Consider the following 18,983-nt stretch of genomic DNA (forward strand, 5'->3'; position numbering starts at 1 on the left):
TATCCAAGTATCCACCGTGAGAGTGGAATCCTCTTGTTTCTCTCACCTTTGTACAATAGTAACAGATGCCATTAAAGACAATAAATTCGCTTCGATCCACAAACCCTTGCTCCAATCAAGTGCATTTACATCCTAAGCATGTCTACAAGCTCTGTGAATTGGCTATTTCAAAATAGACGCTGCTGCAGAAACTAATTTACCCAACATACATCGCAATGCGTTCTAGCAGGCAACGGTCATCTTGAAGTAGAAACAAAACAGATAAGAGGAATATGATGTACAAATGAATGGTATTACAAATCAATTATGTTGGCAGGCAGTACAAGATACAACTCCTGGCGACTAGGATCCATTCTGTCTTATAATGTGAAAACCAGTCACCATAACAAAAATTTACAGAACTTGATTTTTCATCCTTGTTCTCTGTCCCTGAATTACATCCCAGATGAGGACGTCCGGTTTATCCTTTGCGCACCCAATTTTGGAGCAGCGGGTTTACCTCGGCCTCTACCAGCCACCAGTGGTTTGGCCCTTGTAGTGGGTGGGGGAGCAGCAATCGCAGCCCAGGGATCATCATCATCAAGTGCTGTAGCTGATTTGACATTCAAAGGCTTTTTATTGGTTTTTGGAGCAGGGGCAGCTATAGAACCCCATAAATCATCATCTTCATCTTTTGTCGCCGTCCCGGTACTTTTTGGTCGCACACTTGCAGCTGAAGAAGGGGTAAAAGTGCTAATTAAAGAGACTTGCTGAACGTCCCATCAGGAGAACAGGTGGCAAGGAGATGTAACTTAATTGAACTAAAGTTATGTGTATGATGGTATCACCTTGTGCCTTTTGCTGTGGAACTGGCTGTGAGACAGGCCGCTTCTGAGCTGCTTGAATGCTTGCAAGAGCTGGAGAAGGCTTTGGCTCTTCAAGAGGTTCAATATCATCCCACCCATCTTTGTCACTACCCTGCTCTTCATGAATTCCATTTTCAATTTCTCCCCAGCCATCTGTTGAAGTAGGGGACTCTGGTACAGGTTGATCAGCCAAGTCTCCGCTGGAATTTACCCGGGCTGGTGCTATACTTGGAGAGTCCATCACTATGATCATCATACAAAACGGTGATCAGATATTGAATTGATAGATAAATGCATCATAATAAAAGCAGGCATAAGCAATGCTGCAGCAAGCATTGCTGAATCAACAGTGCATTTCACCATCTAATATCAATGTGCAGTTCACACAGCATGATTGGCATGCCCTCAGAAAACACATTGGCCATTAAGATACTTGACTATTGGTCAAATAGACACTCTCCTCCATTCAAACCCATAAAAAATGCAAAACAAACAATCAAGATGTATACCTGAGCTGGCATTGGAGGTTGTGGAAGATAGAGGAACACCAGAATTTGCAGGAGCAAGTGGAGCTTGTTCTGAAGGTTTACCTTTGCTAGTCAAGGAGCTCATGGCCCATCTGAATGATAAAAAATGGTTTCAGATTAAATACAAAATTCATGAAGAATGTAGCCAGGAGAAATGCATGTTAAAAACAAAAACTTGACAAAAACATCATTAATGGAGCAAAGCATTACTTTATGCATAGTTTTAACTGCCTTAAGTTAGACACTGCAAACAGAAATGCATTGATAAGGTGTCATGCAATCATTGAGATTGGTGTGATGTAACCTGTAAGCATTTGAATACACAATTTTGATTTATTAATGTGCACCGCTAAGACTAAGACTAAAAAAAATAGATCATTCAACCAAGTCGTGCTTAACAAATGCTGTCAAAAGAATCTGATTGATGTGCAATATATTAAAAATATAGGATAAGAGAGTACAAATAAACTCTAATGTCAACCTCTAGCAGAAAAGGAACACAACAACAGTGGGGGAGAAGAGGTTGAAAGGGGAAAAAAAAAAACATACACATTCAGAATGCACAACATTAAGATGTGCTCCTAGCTATGATAGTACATAAAAAAAAAAAAAAAAAAAAAACCCTACTCAATTCACCAGTTACATTAGGTGATTAAATCCCAGCTATTAAACCAGTGCCAAGTTAGAGCATTTCAAAATGTTCCAACATGACGAGTTCCAAAACCACTTACCCAAGTAAACTAGCATTTCCTGGTATTGATGAGATTCCTGTGCTTGCAGCTCCAGCTGTGCCTCCAACATTTGTCTACAAATGACCAAAGAGGAAAAAAATCAATATAACCCAATGCTTTGAAATTAAAATCAACAGCATCTTGCTGGAAGCAAACCAGATCATGGACACCTCTAAATTTGACCAGCTATGTCATGGAGATCGTAAAGGAGAATAGCAGAATGAAGGACGTTGACAGCAGACTTTACTCAAGACTTTGGTCTTCTTTAACCAATATAATTAAGAAGCAATTTCCGAGGAATTGGTACGACAAGATTGACATGCAAACAGATGTTAAGTTGTCACTGTAGCAAGCAGAAACTATGACATGTAAATGGCAACCAGAAAGCTTTTCACATTTGATATCATAAGCTTCTCCCTTGAGCATACTAACAAATGGATGGTTGCATATAAAATGGTCCATTGCCTGGGTGAGGCAGGGGCAGGAGAAGGTTCAGTGAACCAGATAGCAAATATTTCACAAGAGATACCATTTCTGCATGAGTGCGTGCAAGTATTGACTGAGAAAGCAGCAGAACTTGGTCTGTATAGGCTGTCCATCAAATATCCTTTATAATGCATGTGCACTTAGTAATCTCTTCAAATTTCTATGTGCCCATATTGAAAACAGAAAACATGTTGAAATAAAAGCAACAACAATTCATAAGCACACCTCATGGTATTGCTTCACTATTTGCAAAAACTGTTCAGCTGCTTGAAAAGATTTTGATCGAACATCACTGTTGAGAAGAAAAGGAAAGAGAGCATTTCAATTCTTGTGCAATGCAGGGAAAACACTAAAATATGTAAAAATCATCCAGAGAAAATATAACCTGTCAGGATCAATGGTAAGTACAACAACATTCGGAAGAATCCGAGTTGCGATCTCGTTAATGTCATAATAAGAACTAGTGGCACACAAAGCCATTACTCCTGCCATAATACAAGTTTATTTTAGGCATTGTGCAGAACACCAGGATGTAAAGGCACTAGATTACATCTAAAAAAAAAATATTTCGCATAGGCTGTAGGAAAAAAAAAAACTTGAAAGGAATGAAACTTTTCTCAGAATAAGAACTTGATCAAAAGAGCAAATAGTAAATTAACAGAATGTACAGTCTTATACCTGCTCCTCTGGCAGGAGAAAAAGTATCACGCAGTGCTCGAACTGTAAAAGCATTAATTAGAACTCTCTTCCTTGTCTGCTTGTAATTCAAACAAACAAGAGAACATTTTCACAAAGAAAATCTAGTAAATTCTCAATTAATCAATGGTTACATAAAATCAATAGAACCACAAGATTGATCATCCTCAACAAGAATAGAAAGATTCTTGATGCGTAGAATTAAAGACAACATGACAATTAGCTCATTCTTACCCCTTCATTCAAGTGGCTTGCGATATTCCCAAGTAATATGGTGGTATTTGTTCTAATTGCAGGCTCTTCATCAACCTACAAAAAACAAACCTATTAAACTACAGATACACAGAGTAATATAAGAATACCTTTTGTTTCAAAATAGGACACAGGGAAAAAGGATCATCAATTGAAAGGAAAGAACTTCAAAGTAAAGCCAAAAGAAATGCAGCCTAAGGCAGTCTAAATGGTAACAAAGTAATCTAAACAGACTTCAGTTGTATCAACAAATAAATCATACAGACCTGTAACTTCGAAAGATATTTCAGCAAGGAGCCTGAAATAGTACGTTGAGAAAGCTGCAATTCAGGTGAAACAAAAGCAACATTCAGGAAGAACTCGAAAACCACAATTAATTACTTACACAAGCATAACACGGAATCAACCAGTAAACCTAAAGCAGAAAAACAGCAATAATAACAAGGATCACATATGGCCATTGCAAAAGTCATACAAGTACCTTAGGTGCCAAAACCAGCATAGATTTAAGAGTCAATTCACGAAGAAAAGCAGATGTATCAGAGAACCCGGTAGCAACATGAGGGAAAACCTGGCCACATTATCCCCATTGAGAATTACAATATTATGAAGACCACATTCCAAATAAAATTATCTAGTTTGCTTGAATAAAAAAAAAAACATGAAGTCACTGATCAATGATGCATACTTGCTCATCAACAACTTGTGCTGACAATGACTCTCCATATTGATCAATATGTTGCAGGAGACTAACACGAACAGCACGATCATTGGAGGAAAAAAGTTTCACAATAGTCGGTAACACCTGCAAAAAATAGGAACTTACCTCCATGACATGACAGTACTATACAAATGATGACAACATCTTGACACTTCAAGAGAAGTGTTATAGAAATCTTTAAACCGACCATGACTCATGAAAATAAGATAAATGTAAACAGACGTGAAAAAAGAAAAGACCTTGACACTAAATTCTTCAGATGAAAGCCAAGAACCCATTTTCAACAATGCAGTCAAAGCAGGGGCAGCAGCAGAGCCAAATTCAAGGGCAGAAGCTAATAAAGGAAGTAACTGCAGAAACCAAGATAAATACCAAACAGGAAAAAACTATAAGAGTAGGAAATTTATGTTTACAAAAACATTAGAATCTGAACTTTCCCACCTTTTTCAGTACAATTGGGCGAGGAAGTTGCTCTGCTAAATTTGGAAGTTTGCGGAAGAAGGTATCCTTCTCGACACTGTCTTTTAAAGTAAGAATTTCCATAAAATGTATGGTGTCCACCAACTTATTCTGGAAGTATTCTGCAAAATCCATTAGTAAAAATATCAGTACAGTAAAATGGAAAGCTAAAAGCAAAATTGGAAGTTATAGAAACAATGGGAAAAAACACGTGTCTGAACTCATGCAGTCCAATTGAGCATGGGGATCTAAATTCAGGCACAACGAGAACAACATTTTCCTACAAACATTTATCTAAACTGTTGCAAGCATGAAAGCCTAATCAGCTTCTACTATTCCGTTCATAAGAGTTTCCAAAATCAGATTTGACTCCTACTTTCTCCCCTCCTGCTCTGGTGGCCAGATCAAATAAAGCTCCTCAACTCTCTTCCGAAACTAAGAAGACAAGGCCAATGAATACAATAGCTCAGATACATAGCTAGAGCACTTGAACATTGGGATCAGCATATCCTATAATTGTCCATCTGTTACCCAATCATTTTAGTGTGGCCAAGAATCCTTCTTGGGTTATCAAATTGGAATTGCTATAGGGAACGCCATAAATTTAGTTGCCCAAGCCCTCTTTCTGCAATGAAAATGCCATCTTAACATTTTATACTTCTCTTCTGCAGCTATACTACACATACTAATGGCAATATAACAACAGAAAAATCTACCTTTAATTGGTTAAGATAGCTACAGGAGCTAAACTAGATTCATAGATGGAGAGAATTCCTAATCTCATTCTATAGAGGATGCTTGTGAAGTAAATAATTGTGATGAATTCAACAGAATTCATAATTTTACCCAACATTCATGTATTAGAAGTGAACTGAAATGGCTTTTACAAGCCATGATTTTGGTACACTTTCAAATCCTTGCCTAGAGGATTCAGATTTGCTCAAGAATTCTGATGCAGGGCCTATTTTTGGAAAACCAAAATCCCCTAAAGCATAGGAATATAAATACAGGTAAATAAAAAGGGGGTACTAAAGGCAATTCAACCAGCCCAATTACTTGTGTCTATATTGTTGTTTGGTTACAATTTCTTAAAAGCCAAAATTACCCTTAAAACTTTTATGAATGCACATTTTGAGGTGGATAATAGGAATTTCATCATTTTTTTGTTCTAAATTGACAACTTCCATCCTGTGGAATTCAAATCCTTACAAATTTATTATAAAAAAGAAACAAGAATTTTAGCAAAACAAATTCAATTCCAATGAATTTCATACGGATTTGATATCAGACATGCTGTTAGTAGGACTAAAGAGTTCCTCCAAGACCATAAACTACAATTAACTCATAATAGAAACTCACCACTATTTTCTAAGAGCTTTGCTGTATTCATCCTGCGAGAGGGCATAGAACTCAACAGGCGCTGATAATCCTGAAGTAAAGACTGGGGAAGGAAAAAAACATAGGTAGTGCAAAAGAAAATAAATTATGAGTTGAAGTCAATCACCAAGGACAAACTAAGATACACAGAAAGAAGCCATGAAACAGTGCCTAAAACTATTATCATGGCTAATATGTGTAAATAAATTCCTGAAGGCAAACCTTTGGAATGGAAGATGTGTTACGCAGCTCTTCTGTTTTGCCCAACTTCATACCAGAAAAGAGTTCATATATAAGACATCCTATCAATCAAAACCAGAAAGGAAAAAAGAAAAACAATCAGATTGTCTGCAGAAACTTGCATAGAAGAAAATAAAAATAACTAAAGATTATTTTTCCCACACATTTCTTTGCACACATATTAAATTTAGGATGCTTTAACAACAAACAAGAATTGCAATGAAAAGTGCATAAGGATGACAGATGACAGATGAAAAGCTAGTGAATAAAAAAAGTTGAACTTCAAAAATTTTCTCATAATAAAATTGACCCAGAAGCATGAAGCAAATGATGCAGAATGATAGTTGGGGGATCTAACAATCTAAAGGTGTGTGGGAAGATATAACTTATATAATAAAGGGAGGGTTATTCAAGAAGACTAAAGGGGAAGCGAGGAAATTCCTGGGAGAATATGGACTATGGGGCATAGCATAAGAGTATGGCTAAGAGGAATTGAAATATAAGTGGAAAGGAATGTGGGGGGTAAAATAGTTTTCAATGGTTCGCATGGATCAACTACAATAGCATTTCAATAAGAATTGAAAGATTTTTGAAGATGCCTAGAGTAATTCAAAGGTTTTCTTGAAGAGCTTGTCTTATGTTAGAGGACTTATTAGAAACAGAGAAAACTTCAAAAGTCATTCCATTAGTAATATGGGTGGAGAGGCACTCCCTTTGTCCAATGGGAAAGGGAATTGACCGATACAAATACTTAAAATAATAGACTAGCAACAAGTTTGCTTTTCCTGTAAAAATGATCACATGTTTCTCGATGGAAATATATTGTTGTTAAGTGAAGAAATATGAATGTTAGATCATTTGTTTTTTTTTTAAATTGCCATGTGACACACATGTGGCAATCGAGGAGATGGGTCCACATAACCAGCATCATATTCACATGAACCTCCAAAACTAGGATCTACAAGGAAAATAAATTTAAATATGGATTATCTTGTCCCAATGAAAGGCAGAGTTCCAATTAATTGAATAGATCAAGATAGGCATGCCCAACAGACAAATTCCAAGATCCTAGTTTGTCAATGAATACAACGTTAGACCACCATTTTAACTGACCAAAGTATGATATAATTAAGCAACCATCTAAAAATGGAGCAAAATAGACTTACCTAAGCCCCAAGAATCAATGGCCCAAGGTGGAGATTTTCTGATTGCAACCCAATCAGACTTAGCCAGCTCCATTGGTTTATATTGTGATCCAATAAGCCATTCATATTGCTGGAAAAATAAAAAAACATAAACAGTATGTTAAACCATCCAGTTATAACCATTGCTAGTTTTTAAAACAAATCCAAGTTAAGCTATGAAAAATAGAAAGAATATCGGCATTGGTAAATCCTAAATCTACCATCCACCACCATAAAGAATTATATAGTTGCATAATGGAAGAATATGCTGAAAATTTATAACATAATTGAAACATTTCATCAGTGAGAAACATGAGGACAGAACAAAACAGGCTGTGTAAGCCTTATTCTAAATTACTAAAAAACTTTCTTGGAGAACAAGTTTATTCGTCAATGTAAATCAATTGACAAGAAACAAACTTCTTAATGCAGTTCTCAAGAAGTAATCAGAGTCTATCCTACTTGCAAAAGCTGCTCAATTTTGAAATTTGGGAATATAGTACAAAATAAATCTACTATAAGAGTAACAAGAAATTTCCATCATTCGCTCACTTCCAGACACTTGAATTACCAGCATTGGTCCAGTTGCATTCCCATTGCTTCCATCAAACTCAGATAGAACATCAAAAGCATGCAACTTCCAATCTAAAGTTGGTGTAACAACAACACTGGCCAAGCAAACATTACCATGTACCTGCAGTGATCAAAGATAGTCAGAAAGTGATGCAAACAACGAAGAATAGAGAAAGGAGACAGGAGTTGATCAATTTTGCTGATCACATATGGAGTTGGAAGTGCTTACAAGTTTACAGTCATTATTCAAGAAGCTCACAGCTTTAGCTATCTGGTTCAGCCCCCAGGCATAATACTCATCCCTGCCAGGAAAAGAATTATAAGGAAAAATAGAAGGAACCCTATCATTCATTGGTAATTGAAAAAGGCAGGATTGCCCCAGAAATGACAAAGTGGAGGAAACAGGCCAGAGCACTCTTGGATAAGGCTTAGCCTAGTTGAGACGGGTTCAATTTGTAATTGTCATTCTCAACATGTGCCACCATCATATGAATCGTGTGTTATCTCATGTGGACAGCATGGTAGATTGTAAACAAGGAATTAAAGGAGGAGATTGTAAACATCCAGCTAAAACAACATGATCCTGAAACAGAGCCTAGGCTGTGTGCTTGTGCACTACCAAATCAAAGAGCAGTTATAAATGAAAGTGCTTAGAATGGTAATCTGCATGCTACAGCAAATATAGATTATCATGATAAGAATGAAAAGCAATGCATGAGTTAGAAATCATGTACTAAAAGGGGGAGGCAGCCATCAGAGATGGAATGAGCAAAAGAGTAAAACAACTCCAGCAGATTAGAGCAGTCATACCTTTGTGCGCCTTCTAAACCTAGTTCCTTGATCTTCTCAGATAGTGGCATAACAGGCTCTGTTACAATATATATAGTGACCCTTGAGCTAGAACCTTCAACACTTTCAACTTCAGTACTGTGAAGAAATGACAAGATATTTGGATGTCTGACCTGGAAAGAAGCAACAGCAGCTTCAATGCCAGTGGGGAAATGGTGTTTGAAAAGGTAAATTTCAACAAACAAAAAAAAGATAGAAATAACCCTTATGATCACACAACAAATTTCTTCTCTTATCGACAACATAAGAATGGGTCGAAGATTGTAAGCACCTAATGTTATTGAAGTTTGCCCACGGAAACAACAAGCCTCAAAAAAGATAAGCCAAGAAAATAGGAATCATAAAAGAGAAGCTTTGCAACTGAACAATTTCAAGAAGAAGTAAGCATGCCAAAATGGGTTACTGTGCTTGAGAAGACCTCAGCCTAAATAATAAGAATAAAAATATAGAGAAAAGGCAAACTCACAGTACGAAGACGCTTGACACCATTACGACCAGCAGCTAAATGGCCATCCAGTGCATTACTTCCAGAAAGAGAAAATATGGACACCGCAGATCCCCCATCGTCATCCTGAAAATCAATCAACATGAAAAACAAAAACTAAATCCTCCAGGTTCACATACCACAATGAATTACATTTTAAACATGATCAAAAAGAATTAATTCGTCGTCCAATAGCAGTAGTACACTACAATAAGATAAATAAATCCTAACGTAAAAATCGAAGGATTTTAAAATGAACCTTGGAGGTTCCGCGATGGTGAGTCCAGGATCCCCAAGCGGAAGGGTAAGGATCGCCGATATTGTAAGGGAGATCTTTCAGTCCGGTACCAGATCCACCCACCACTCCTTTTAAGAATCTCAGCATCTCCTTCTTTCTGTTGCTGTCTTATAATATGACAAATCAATCACCAATCCACTAAGATCTAGAAGGGTTGGAGATGGAGGAGAGGTGAGGTTTTTAGTTTTAGTTTCTCTTGTTTCTCCGTCTCTGCGCATGTATGGTATTATGACACCACCTGTGTGCCAAAATTGAAAAAACAAAGACAAAAAAATGAAAGAAATTGGAATCTGTTTCTGTCTACCTGTTATCTGACTCTGACCTTGGGTTGGTTCAACAAGGTGCCTCTCGCTTTGTACGCTCGTGCGAGCCTTTAGCTTTGAGATCGGAGCAATACTGCTTGTCACTGGTCATCTTTTGACGAACTTCATTATGATTAACTTACCCGTGCTCCACTGTGAGCTCTTTTTTTTATTATTTTTTTCAACTGATTTTACCGTTTTAAATAAGTTAGTTTTAATTAAATCGGATAATAAAAATAAATTAATAAATTAATTTAAATCAATTCGAGATAGTAATAATTTTAATAATGAGATTTGAGTTAATATAATTCTAATAAGATTTGAGTTAATTTGGTTTATCTCATTAAACTTAATTCAAATTATAAAATCAGAATAACTTAATATAAAAATAAAAAAAAATTACAAAGTTATTTTTCTTAAAAAAATTAATATCAGCATGTTAACTTTTCAAATCTGTGACTCGAGTTATTAAATCGAAAACACTTTATCTAAAAAAACTATGAAACTCAATTTTCAATTTATCAAATGTTGAAGGATGAAATTTAAAAAAATATATAATTATATAAAAGGATTAAAAATAATAAATAGTAATTAAATTAATAAGGATTAAAATTGAAATAAAAAATAAATTTTATCTTTGATTGAATAGTGAAATTGAAAAGAAAAAATAATTTAACAAAAAGCTGAAAAAACAATAAAAAAAAATGAGAGCTAAATTGAAAAAACTAACATTTTATAAATTAGGATTCATTGATGAAATTGAGAAAAAAAAAATCAAAGTTTTACCAAGCAAGAAATTAGAAATCAAAATAATAAAATATTGAAAAGGAAATTCCTATAAATTAGAGGACAACTTTAAATTTTTGTATGGTTATTGCAAGTTTCAAAAAGATAAGAGAGAAAAAAAAAAAAAAAAAAAGAGGAAAGAAAGTGTTGTCGGCAATAAACCATGCTACCAATGACCCATGCACCGCCTCAAAAGAAAAAAGACATAACAACACTTCTAATGATATGGTGGAAGGGGATTTTAGCTACTTAGAATCTCAATATGCATCACCTAAAAAGCGTAGACACTTCACATATGTCAATCATTTTTTGTATTTTTATTTCGTATATTTATTTAAATACCAAATTGACTTTTAGTTAAACTGATACTAAAAAAAAAAATCATTATGAAAAATATAAAAAAGCCTTTTGAGACCATTTTTATTTTATTGTATTGCTTCCAAAGGCATTTTTGTCATGTATTATGCTTTTTTTTTATTTTTTTATTTATAAAATACCAAATTACCCCTCAGTTAACCTGATAATAACAAAAAAAAAATTGTGAAAATAAAAAAAAACCCATTAAAGTTACTTTTATTTCTTTTGAAATGTGAAAAGATTTATTTATCTATAATTAATTTGATAATGACTAGTAGTCTTTTAAAAAAAACTCAATACCTAGCTAATTTTAAGGTTCTATTTTATAAGGATAAAGGCATGAAAATATTGTTCCATCGAATAGTGCTGTCACACATAGTCTACATTAAAAAAAAAAAAAAAAAAAAAACCAAACATGGGTTGTGTGCCATAAGTTTTGGCAACAAATATATTTTGATACATAAACTTAAAAAAAATAATGCAAATTATATAATTTTTGTATCTTAATATTTTTTTTCAAATTCAATTTTAGTACAAAAATTTATTTTTTGTTATTTTTTAGTTCTTAGCTAGAGAGGGAGAGAGAGAGAGAGGCCATTAGATTCCAATTGTAAAGAGAGAAAAATATCATTAACATTGATTTAGAATTACCAAAACAGTTGATATTTGTGTCAAATGATTCTATTTAAAAATAAAAATTTATATTAAATGTTTTATGTATGATGAACATTGAAGCATGTGTCTCCCTTATTTATTTATTTTTATCTATTTTTCATTTTTTTTTTTTAACATTCATTGGATTACTTTTGAACCGGCTAAGTTGATTAGATCATGTCAGACAAACTTTTACATAGTTTAATTTTAAACTTAAGTCAGGGAAAAAAGTGATTTTGTCTTGTTGTTTTGATTATTGTCCCTACATATTAGTAACACTAAATTAAAAAAAAATAAAAAGAAAGATGTTAAAAAGCTAAAGATCCAGTTGTGTCATGAAAACACTAATTCAATGGAGATTGAATCAAACCACGTTGGAATCGCTTCAAAATTGATATTCTAGGGTTTTTATTTTGGTACAATAACATCTAAATATTAAATTTAAGGTTATTTGAACTTTTATTTGGTTTGTATTTCGAATTCAGAAATTAGATTACGTAAAAGAGTCTGATTTACGTAAACTTATAAAACATGTTTTTCTATTGTTGAAATCGATTTATTTAGTATACTAAAGTTATGTTTATGATATTTGGGAGTTAATAAAATTATTTTTATTAGTTTTGCATCTGATTTATTTCACCTCTTTAAAAACATAAAACATTCATATTTTATATGAATTTATTTGCGACTTACAAAATCATAATCATAGTTTTGTTTTTATTTGTTTTTTATATTTCTTGCTTATTGAGTCATTACAACCTATTTTCAAGAGCGGATATCACTAAGTAAGAGAATTTTCTTGTTCAGCATATTTTTCCAGCTTGATCAAGTGAATTCATTGTTCATAATTGAACAATTACATTAGAATCCAAATTTCCTTCTCCAAATTTTTCATGGATCTCATCTATCATTTCAACTCATATCAATTTGCTTCTTAATCTTCAAATGAAACTTAAGCAACACGTCCTTTGCTGTCAAAGCAATTGGTAGAACATTAACGAATTCCTTCTGGGGAGCAAATCATCCCTTCCAGGATGCCATTCTTACAAGGCCTCAACACTTTCATAATGACCTCCTTTCTTTCGCATGTTCCTCCTAAGACTATTCAATAAGTCATAGATCTCTATTGTCCTCGGAGATGAGCTATCACCAGAGAAGAAAACATCAATGCTATTCCCTACTTCAATCCAACTGCACCCAGGAGTCTTCTTTAAGCCTTTTTCTTTCATTGAAGCCCGCAAGTTTGCAGCCCTGTCCTGCAATTCATTTTCTCCATAAAGATTCAAAAGTTGAACATAATTGCTGCCCCTACTGGGTTCGATATCCAATAGCTTATGAGCTGCCAGCTTACCAAGCTCAACATTATGATGAACTCTGCATGAGCATAACAAAGATAGCCAAATACTCCTGTCAGGTTCAATAGGCAAGTTTTTCACAAAAGCATAAGCATCATCCAGGCGTCCTGCACGGCCCAAGAGGTCAACAATGTTTACATAATGCTCCATTCTTGGCTCAATCCCATGCTCCACCGTCATCAATTGAAAAAGTTTTAGCCCTTCCTCAATGAAACCACAATGGTTGCAAGATGTCAGAAGAGAAATGAAAGTAATATCATCAGGAACGATTCCAAAACTTCTCATCTCATCAAATAATCTCATTGCTTTCAACCAATCCCCATGTGATCCACAACCAGCAATCATTATATTCCAGGTCACCAAGTTTGTCTGAAGCATGTTTTGAAAGATATGCTGGGCATATTTCAAGAATCCACACTTGATATACATATCAATCAGAGCATTCTCTAGTTGAAGGTCATATGGAATCCTCTGTCTTTTCAGATACCCATGCACTGCCTTTCCTTTACGTAGTACTGCAACTGACGAAACAGAAACAAGGACACTTGTAATAGAGACAGAATCTGGAAACAAGCCATACCGTGTCATTTGAGAAAAAAGACTAATGGACAAGTCTGGGAGGCCATTCCTGCAATAGCAAGATATTATAGAATTCCAAGCTACAAGGTTCTTAAGTGGCATATCAGAAAATACATTTCCAGACATCTTTGGGAAATTAAATTTGGAGTACATATCTACCAGGGAACTTGCAACGAAAACATCCTGTTCCAACCCACTTTTAATAGCAAATCCATGGATAGTGCAACCGAGATTGACATTCTTTAGTCCTGTACAAGCACTCACAACGCTTGCCATAATATCAGAATCTGGTTTCTCCCCATATACTGTCATTGAGTTGTAAAATTCCAATGCCTCCATATATTTCCTATTTTGGCAAAAACCTGATATCATGGAACCCCATGCAACTACGTCCCTTCCTTTTATTGTGTTAAATATTGAATTAGCATCATCACTATTACCGCATTTTGAGTACATGGTCATCAGAGCACTCTGTAGAGCAACATTACTTTGAATAGGTCTTTTTACTAATTCTGCATGAATCAACCTACCAAAATCATATGAACCAACCAAACAGCAAGATGATAAAACATTTGTCGCTGTAAGAGAATCAGGTGGAATTTGAAGTAACTTCATCTGTTTGTAAATTTTCAAACCATCATAAGAGCGTCCATTACCAACATATGCCGAGATCATTGCATTCCATAATTCAGTCTTTTTCACAGAAACCTGATCAAAAACATTTTCGGCATCTTCAACCAACTTGCACTTGGAATACATAGTCAATAGTGAAGTACAAACATAAGGGTCATTCTCAAAACCCAGCTTCACCAGATCACAATGAACCTGCATGCCAAAACTAACAAATTCACCCTGACAACAAGCACTTAGAGTACTAGTAAAGGATGCCGAAACAAGTTTGACATTCTCATTCTTCGCTAACAAATATACTTCCAAGCTATTTTCCCACAAGCCATTCTCACCAAATCCTCCAATCATCACATTCCATGCTACAACATTGCCCTTATCTTCCAAAACTTTGAACAAACGCCACGCATCCAGAGGTCTTCCGCAACTAAAGTACATATAAATCAGTGCACTGTCCAAAAAAGGGTCACCGTAAAGCACTTTTCTAACGCTATAACCATGAATTTGCTTCGCATATCCCAATTGCCCATCAGACGCACCAAGTAGAATACACAATGAGTAAGCATCAGGCCTAACACCAAATAATTGCATTCTACAAAACTGAGCTATACCCTCCTTTTTATGTCCAAATCGAAAGTACCCATCAACTATAGAATTCCAAAAGGTTACATCTTGGCCTGACACTTCACTCTCAGGCAATTTATCAAACACATTAACTGCATTTCCAAATGACCCGCATTTAAAATAGAAATTGATAAGTGAGGTAGTGATGTAAGGATCAGAGTAGAAGAAGCCTTTGGTGATGATTGTAGAGTGAATTGTTTTTCCATATTGAAGATTTGAAAGGAAACCACAGGCCTTTAGGAGAGAAGGGTATGTGAACCTGGTAGCGTTTAGGGGATTTCTAGAGTAGAATTGCAAGGCATCTACATATTGTCCTTGTTGAACTAAAGTTACGATTTTGGAATGGATCAAATCTGAGTGTGCTAGATTTGAAAGTTTGCGAGAAATTTGGTGAATGAAATACATGCTAGCATGGCCGGCCAACACAAAACACACTAGTTCAATAAGTAATGCAAGGAGGGATATCTCTAAAATTCTGATTTTGGTTTTTCGATTTGGGCGTGGGCGTGGTTTCTTCACCATAAAAATTCTGAACAAAATGCATTCTGAGACAGTTTATTCATCCTCGGCTGAAATGTCCGGCAAGCCACGTTCGCAAACGAGCTCAGACTATTAGGGATACGCCATGTTTCTCCAAGTCTTGTAGATAATCCACTTCAACTGGTTGCAGAAATAGCAACGAGTCTCCTTCTTCACCCAACAGAGCAGTTAAACCAACCCTGCACCATGATTTATTGGTGGAATCAAGCTCCAATGAACCATTTATCCAATTCCTAGCAAAACCAAGAATAAAAGTGTGAAAAAAAAATGCAAAGAAACACAACAGAAAGAAATGCCTCAAAACCTGTGAATCATACTGATTAATACATCTAACTTTCAGAAAATCCAAGCCTCTAGTAGCAACATCCATGGACAAAAGAAGAGCCGATCTTTCCATTTTGAAGACTTGAAATATGGTAATTCAGTCTTCCTTCTCCCACTCCCATGCAACTGAAGAGTGTTACATCACAAGAACCTCTGTGTTTTTTGCTTCTGATTGCGTTAAATGTTATGAAAAAAATTAAGATTACTATTTTTTTAAATATTGTCATGAACTTTACTGTACTGAGTTTAATAATATATTTTTTTAATTTAGTTATAATATATATATATATATATATATAAAGATAAAGATAAATTTAAAATCAAATAAATAAAATAAAAAGTGAGGCCAAGCATGCTTGTGGAAAAAAAATAAAATTAATCATCATTAAATATCAAAATATATTATACAAACCCCCTTTCCCTTTTTTTGCTTTTAGTCATCATATTTTTTTTCTTTTTAATTTTATTATTTTATTTTGTGTTTTATTAGGATTTGTGGGCTATAATTTGTTTCGACTTTTTTTATATGGCTATCTTAATCATACAAAAATCTTGTCATTGGATTAATGCTCGATTTCACGATAAAAATTTTAATTTTATTGTTTAAGAAGAAATTAAAATTAAGATACCGTATTAAAAGAGAAAAAAGATTGGAAGCCTTTTTTTTAAAAAAAAAAAAAAGTTGTGTCAACGGCTTTGTGCCTTGGGATTTTGTCAAATTTTTTTTTTGGTCGCTTTAGTTTGATGAGTAAATGATTTAGTTCAAAATTTTTATTTTGTTTATATTTTAATTTTCGAGTTCAGAAGAAAAGAAAGAGTCCCCAGATTATAGTTAAAGTGAAAGAAAGTTGACAAACATGCTAATTTTTTAGTGCAAAACCAGTTATTCTTGGTGTTAATGGATTCAAATCTTTTTTTTTCTTGGTGCCAAAAAAAGTAGATTGAACTTTGAGAAAAAAAAAATCTTTATTCAAGTTGGTTTTTTTTTTAAACCAATGAAATACTATTTTAATATAATAAATGGATTTATTGAAATTTTTATGGTGTTTCTTAGTGTTTTTTAGTACAAATATTGGGTGAAAATAAATTTTTTGAGGCCTAGAAATCAAAACGTTCTAACTTTCTAACCACCTACCATTGTTGAATTTCAAAAAAATAAATGATGCTTCCTTCACCCCTTTAATTAGAAAAAAGAAAAAAGAAAAAAAAAGAAGGAAGCCTCCGTGCACGGGTCTAAATTGGCAAGCCCCAATGCATGAGCTTTTTTTTTATATGGTCCAGGGTCCAGGCACACTCGCCCACCCAACATATTTTTTTTTTTTTTTAAATTCCAAAATATTAATTTCTTAAAAAATAATTAATTTAAAATATTATATATTATTTTTTTAAAATTAATTAAGGATATATTTTAGATATTATTTTATTAAATTCCATTTAATTTTTATTTTGTTTTTGAATACGACAATAATTGTAATCTTAGAAGGCATTTGTTTTTTACAATCTATTATAATTATTTAAAAAAAAATTATTCCACTGCTTTACTATTATTGTCTATTTCCAGTGTCTTGTACTTAGATAAAAAAAAAAAAATTAAAGAATAAAGTTATTAATTCATTAGGGTTTGCAAGTTTGACGAGTAAACTCAAATTAATTTAATATATCACAATCTTAGTTTTTCTAAAAAAAAAATTTAAAATTAAATTATATTTCTATTGGTCATGTAGATTGTTTTTGGACCTGTTAAATCAATCAAGTCATATTAGATCAACTTATACATAAATTAATTTAAAACCATGACTAAACATGGATTCAAATTAGAAAATTTTAAAGTTAACTAATTGAATAAAATTTTGAAATAGTAATTAAAATTTTTGCTGCCATTGAAAAACATGTTATAAATGTCTAAATATTTTTTTTATGTTAAAAAATGTTTTGGTGGGATCCAAGTATAGCATGAGATAATTATCAAGTAAGCAACTAAGCAATTTTGTGTAGATGCAAATATTATACAATATACTAAAATGAAATGGGTAAAACATTGTAGGAATGATAATTTTGTAATTATTTCAATTTTTACTATTATGGTATTGTAGCAGTGACAAAATTATAATTTTCTACTTTTTTCTTACAATTGAGGGTACAATAGCGGTGGGAAATTTGCAAATATCTTTCAATTTTCACTATAATTTTTTATTTTTTACTATAGCAGGTAATATAACATAAGTAATTTTTATTTGAAAAAAATTGTTTGGGTTTTATTTTTTTTCAAAAAAATTCCTCCTTTTTTCCTTAAACTTTGTTTTAGAAAGAAATTATTATTTTTTATTCTTGACAATTGAAATATTTTATCATTCTATACTTATAGAATATCCCTTCTCTCTTATTTCTTAGATTATATATTTAGATTTTTTTTAAATAACAATTTTTATTTAATTATTTTATATGTAATTGATGTTTTGAATAAATTATTCTAATTCATCTATACTTTTTTATGCTTTATAAAAATAAAAATTATTTATTCTTGGTATGAAATAGTAATGTTTAAGATATAAAACAATATGTGCATTAAAGTAAAATAATTAGGGTTAAATAACATGCTTATCTTTTACTTTTATAGGAATGATGGAATTTCATTGCCATTATCGATTCATATATTTAAGATTTATTTTGTTTTGTATAAATAACATTTTACATGATACAATGAAATGCATTCGTAATATTACCATGTTTTTCTATTATTTTTAAAATTAACTTGAGATCCTACACGTCTTTATTCACATATATGATCTTTATTTTATGTTATTATATATAAACATTAATTTTTCTATTTATAATTATATTTTTTAGTCAATATTAAAAAATACATTAACAACATCTACATATTCATGTTTTCTAACCAACAAAAACGAGTTGAATAAATACATTAATATTTTTTTATTAGCACAATTGATTCTTAATTTATTTAATTAAATGTATGCATAAATTTGTTTTAATTTATTATTAGGACTTTTCTAGTAAAAAAAAAACACTAAAAAATCCTTTATATGTTTTTTTCATAAAAAAATAAAATTATTTGAGCGCCAATTAATAGCCGCAGTTATCTCATTTACAAC

At 33.0% G+C, this 18,983-nt stretch overlaps 2 protein-coding genes across 8 annotated transcripts; both read right to left on the reverse strand.

Annotated features, from left to right (window-relative positions):
* Positions 1–273: 273 nt before the first annotated feature.
* LOC118034479 (uncharacterized) lies at positions 274–10,181 on the reverse strand. 5 transcript variants are annotated; one of them, XM_035039782.2, is made up of 22 exons: positions 10,027–10,181; positions 9,684–9,825; positions 9,407–9,511; positions 8,902–9,053; positions 8,321–8,393; positions 8,090–8,212; positions 7,501–7,609; positions 6,317–6,396; positions 6,077–6,158; positions 4,700–4,839; positions 4,498–4,608; positions 4,226–4,342; positions 4,019–4,108; positions 3,804–3,857; positions 3,520–3,594; positions 3,268–3,343; positions 2,975–3,074; positions 2,815–2,881; positions 2,104–2,177; positions 1,355–1,464; positions 828–1,088; positions 274–712 (listed from the first exon to the last, which is right to left on the reverse strand). In XM_035039782.2, exons 2-22 carry the CDS (start codon positions 9,807–9,809, stop codon positions 435–437), a joined length of 2,403 nt encoding a protein of 800 aa, XP_034895673.1. In that variant the 5' UTR covers positions 9,810–9,825; positions 10,027–10,181; the 3' UTR covers positions 274–434. The 5 variants fall into 5 exon arrangements, with proteins under 5 accessions (XP_034895673.1, XP_034895674.1, XP_073260125.1 ...); XM_035039783.2 differs by having other exon boundaries at positions 9,684–9,829; positions 10,027–10,163; XM_073404024.1 differs by having other exon boundaries at positions 9,684–9,960; positions 10,027–10,160.
* A 2,447-nt stretch (positions 10,182–12,628) lies between these two features.
* Positions 12,629–16,047, reverse strand: LOC118034481 (pentatricopeptide repeat-containing protein At2g40720). 3 transcript variants are annotated; one of them, XM_035039785.2, is made up of 2 exons: positions 15,874–16,047; positions 12,629–15,779 (listed from the first exon to the last, which is right to left on the reverse strand). In XM_035039785.2, the coding sequence occupies exon 2, from the start codon at positions 15,526–15,528 to the stop codon at positions 12,865–12,867; it is 2,664 nt and encodes an 887-aa protein (XP_034895676.1). In that variant the 5' UTR covers positions 15,529–15,779; positions 15,874–16,047; the 3' UTR covers positions 12,629–12,864. The 3 variants fall into 3 exon arrangements, with proteins under 3 accessions (XP_034895676.1, XP_034895677.1, XP_034895675.1); XM_035039786.2 differs by having other exon boundaries at positions 15,864–16,047; XM_035039784.2 differs by having other exon boundaries at positions 12,629–15,725; positions 15,851–16,047.
* Positions 16,048–18,983: the final 2,936 nt, after the last annotated feature.

The sequence above is a fragment of the Populus alba genome, chromosome 13, assembly GCF_005239225.2.
Source record: "Populus alba chromosome 13, ASM523922v2, whole genome shotgun sequence".
NCBI classification, from domain to species: domain Eukaryota; kingdom Viridiplantae; phylum Streptophyta; class Magnoliopsida; order Malpighiales; family Salicaceae; genus Populus; species Populus alba.

What these genes read in the sequence shown, in the direction of transcription:
- LOC118034479 (XM_035039782.2), bottom strand. Translation starts at nt 9,809, where the DNA reads ATGCTGAGATTCTTAAAAGGAGTGGTGGGTGGATCTGGTACCGGACTG. An exon ending in TTCTCCTGCCAGAGGAGCAG is followed by an intron (nt 3,075 to 3,267) that starts GTATAAGACTGT and finishes GTATTATGGCAG; the next exon opens with GAGTAATGGCTTTGTGTGCC. An exon ending in TCCACAGCAAAAGGCACAAG is followed by an intron (nt 713 to 827) that starts GTGATACCATCA and finishes CCCCTTCTTCAG; the next exon opens with CTGCAAGTGTGCGACCAAAA.
- LOC118034481 (XM_035039785.2), bottom strand. Translation starts at nt 15,528, where the DNA reads ATGGTGAAGAAACCACGCCCACGCCCAAATCGAAAAACCAAAATCAGA.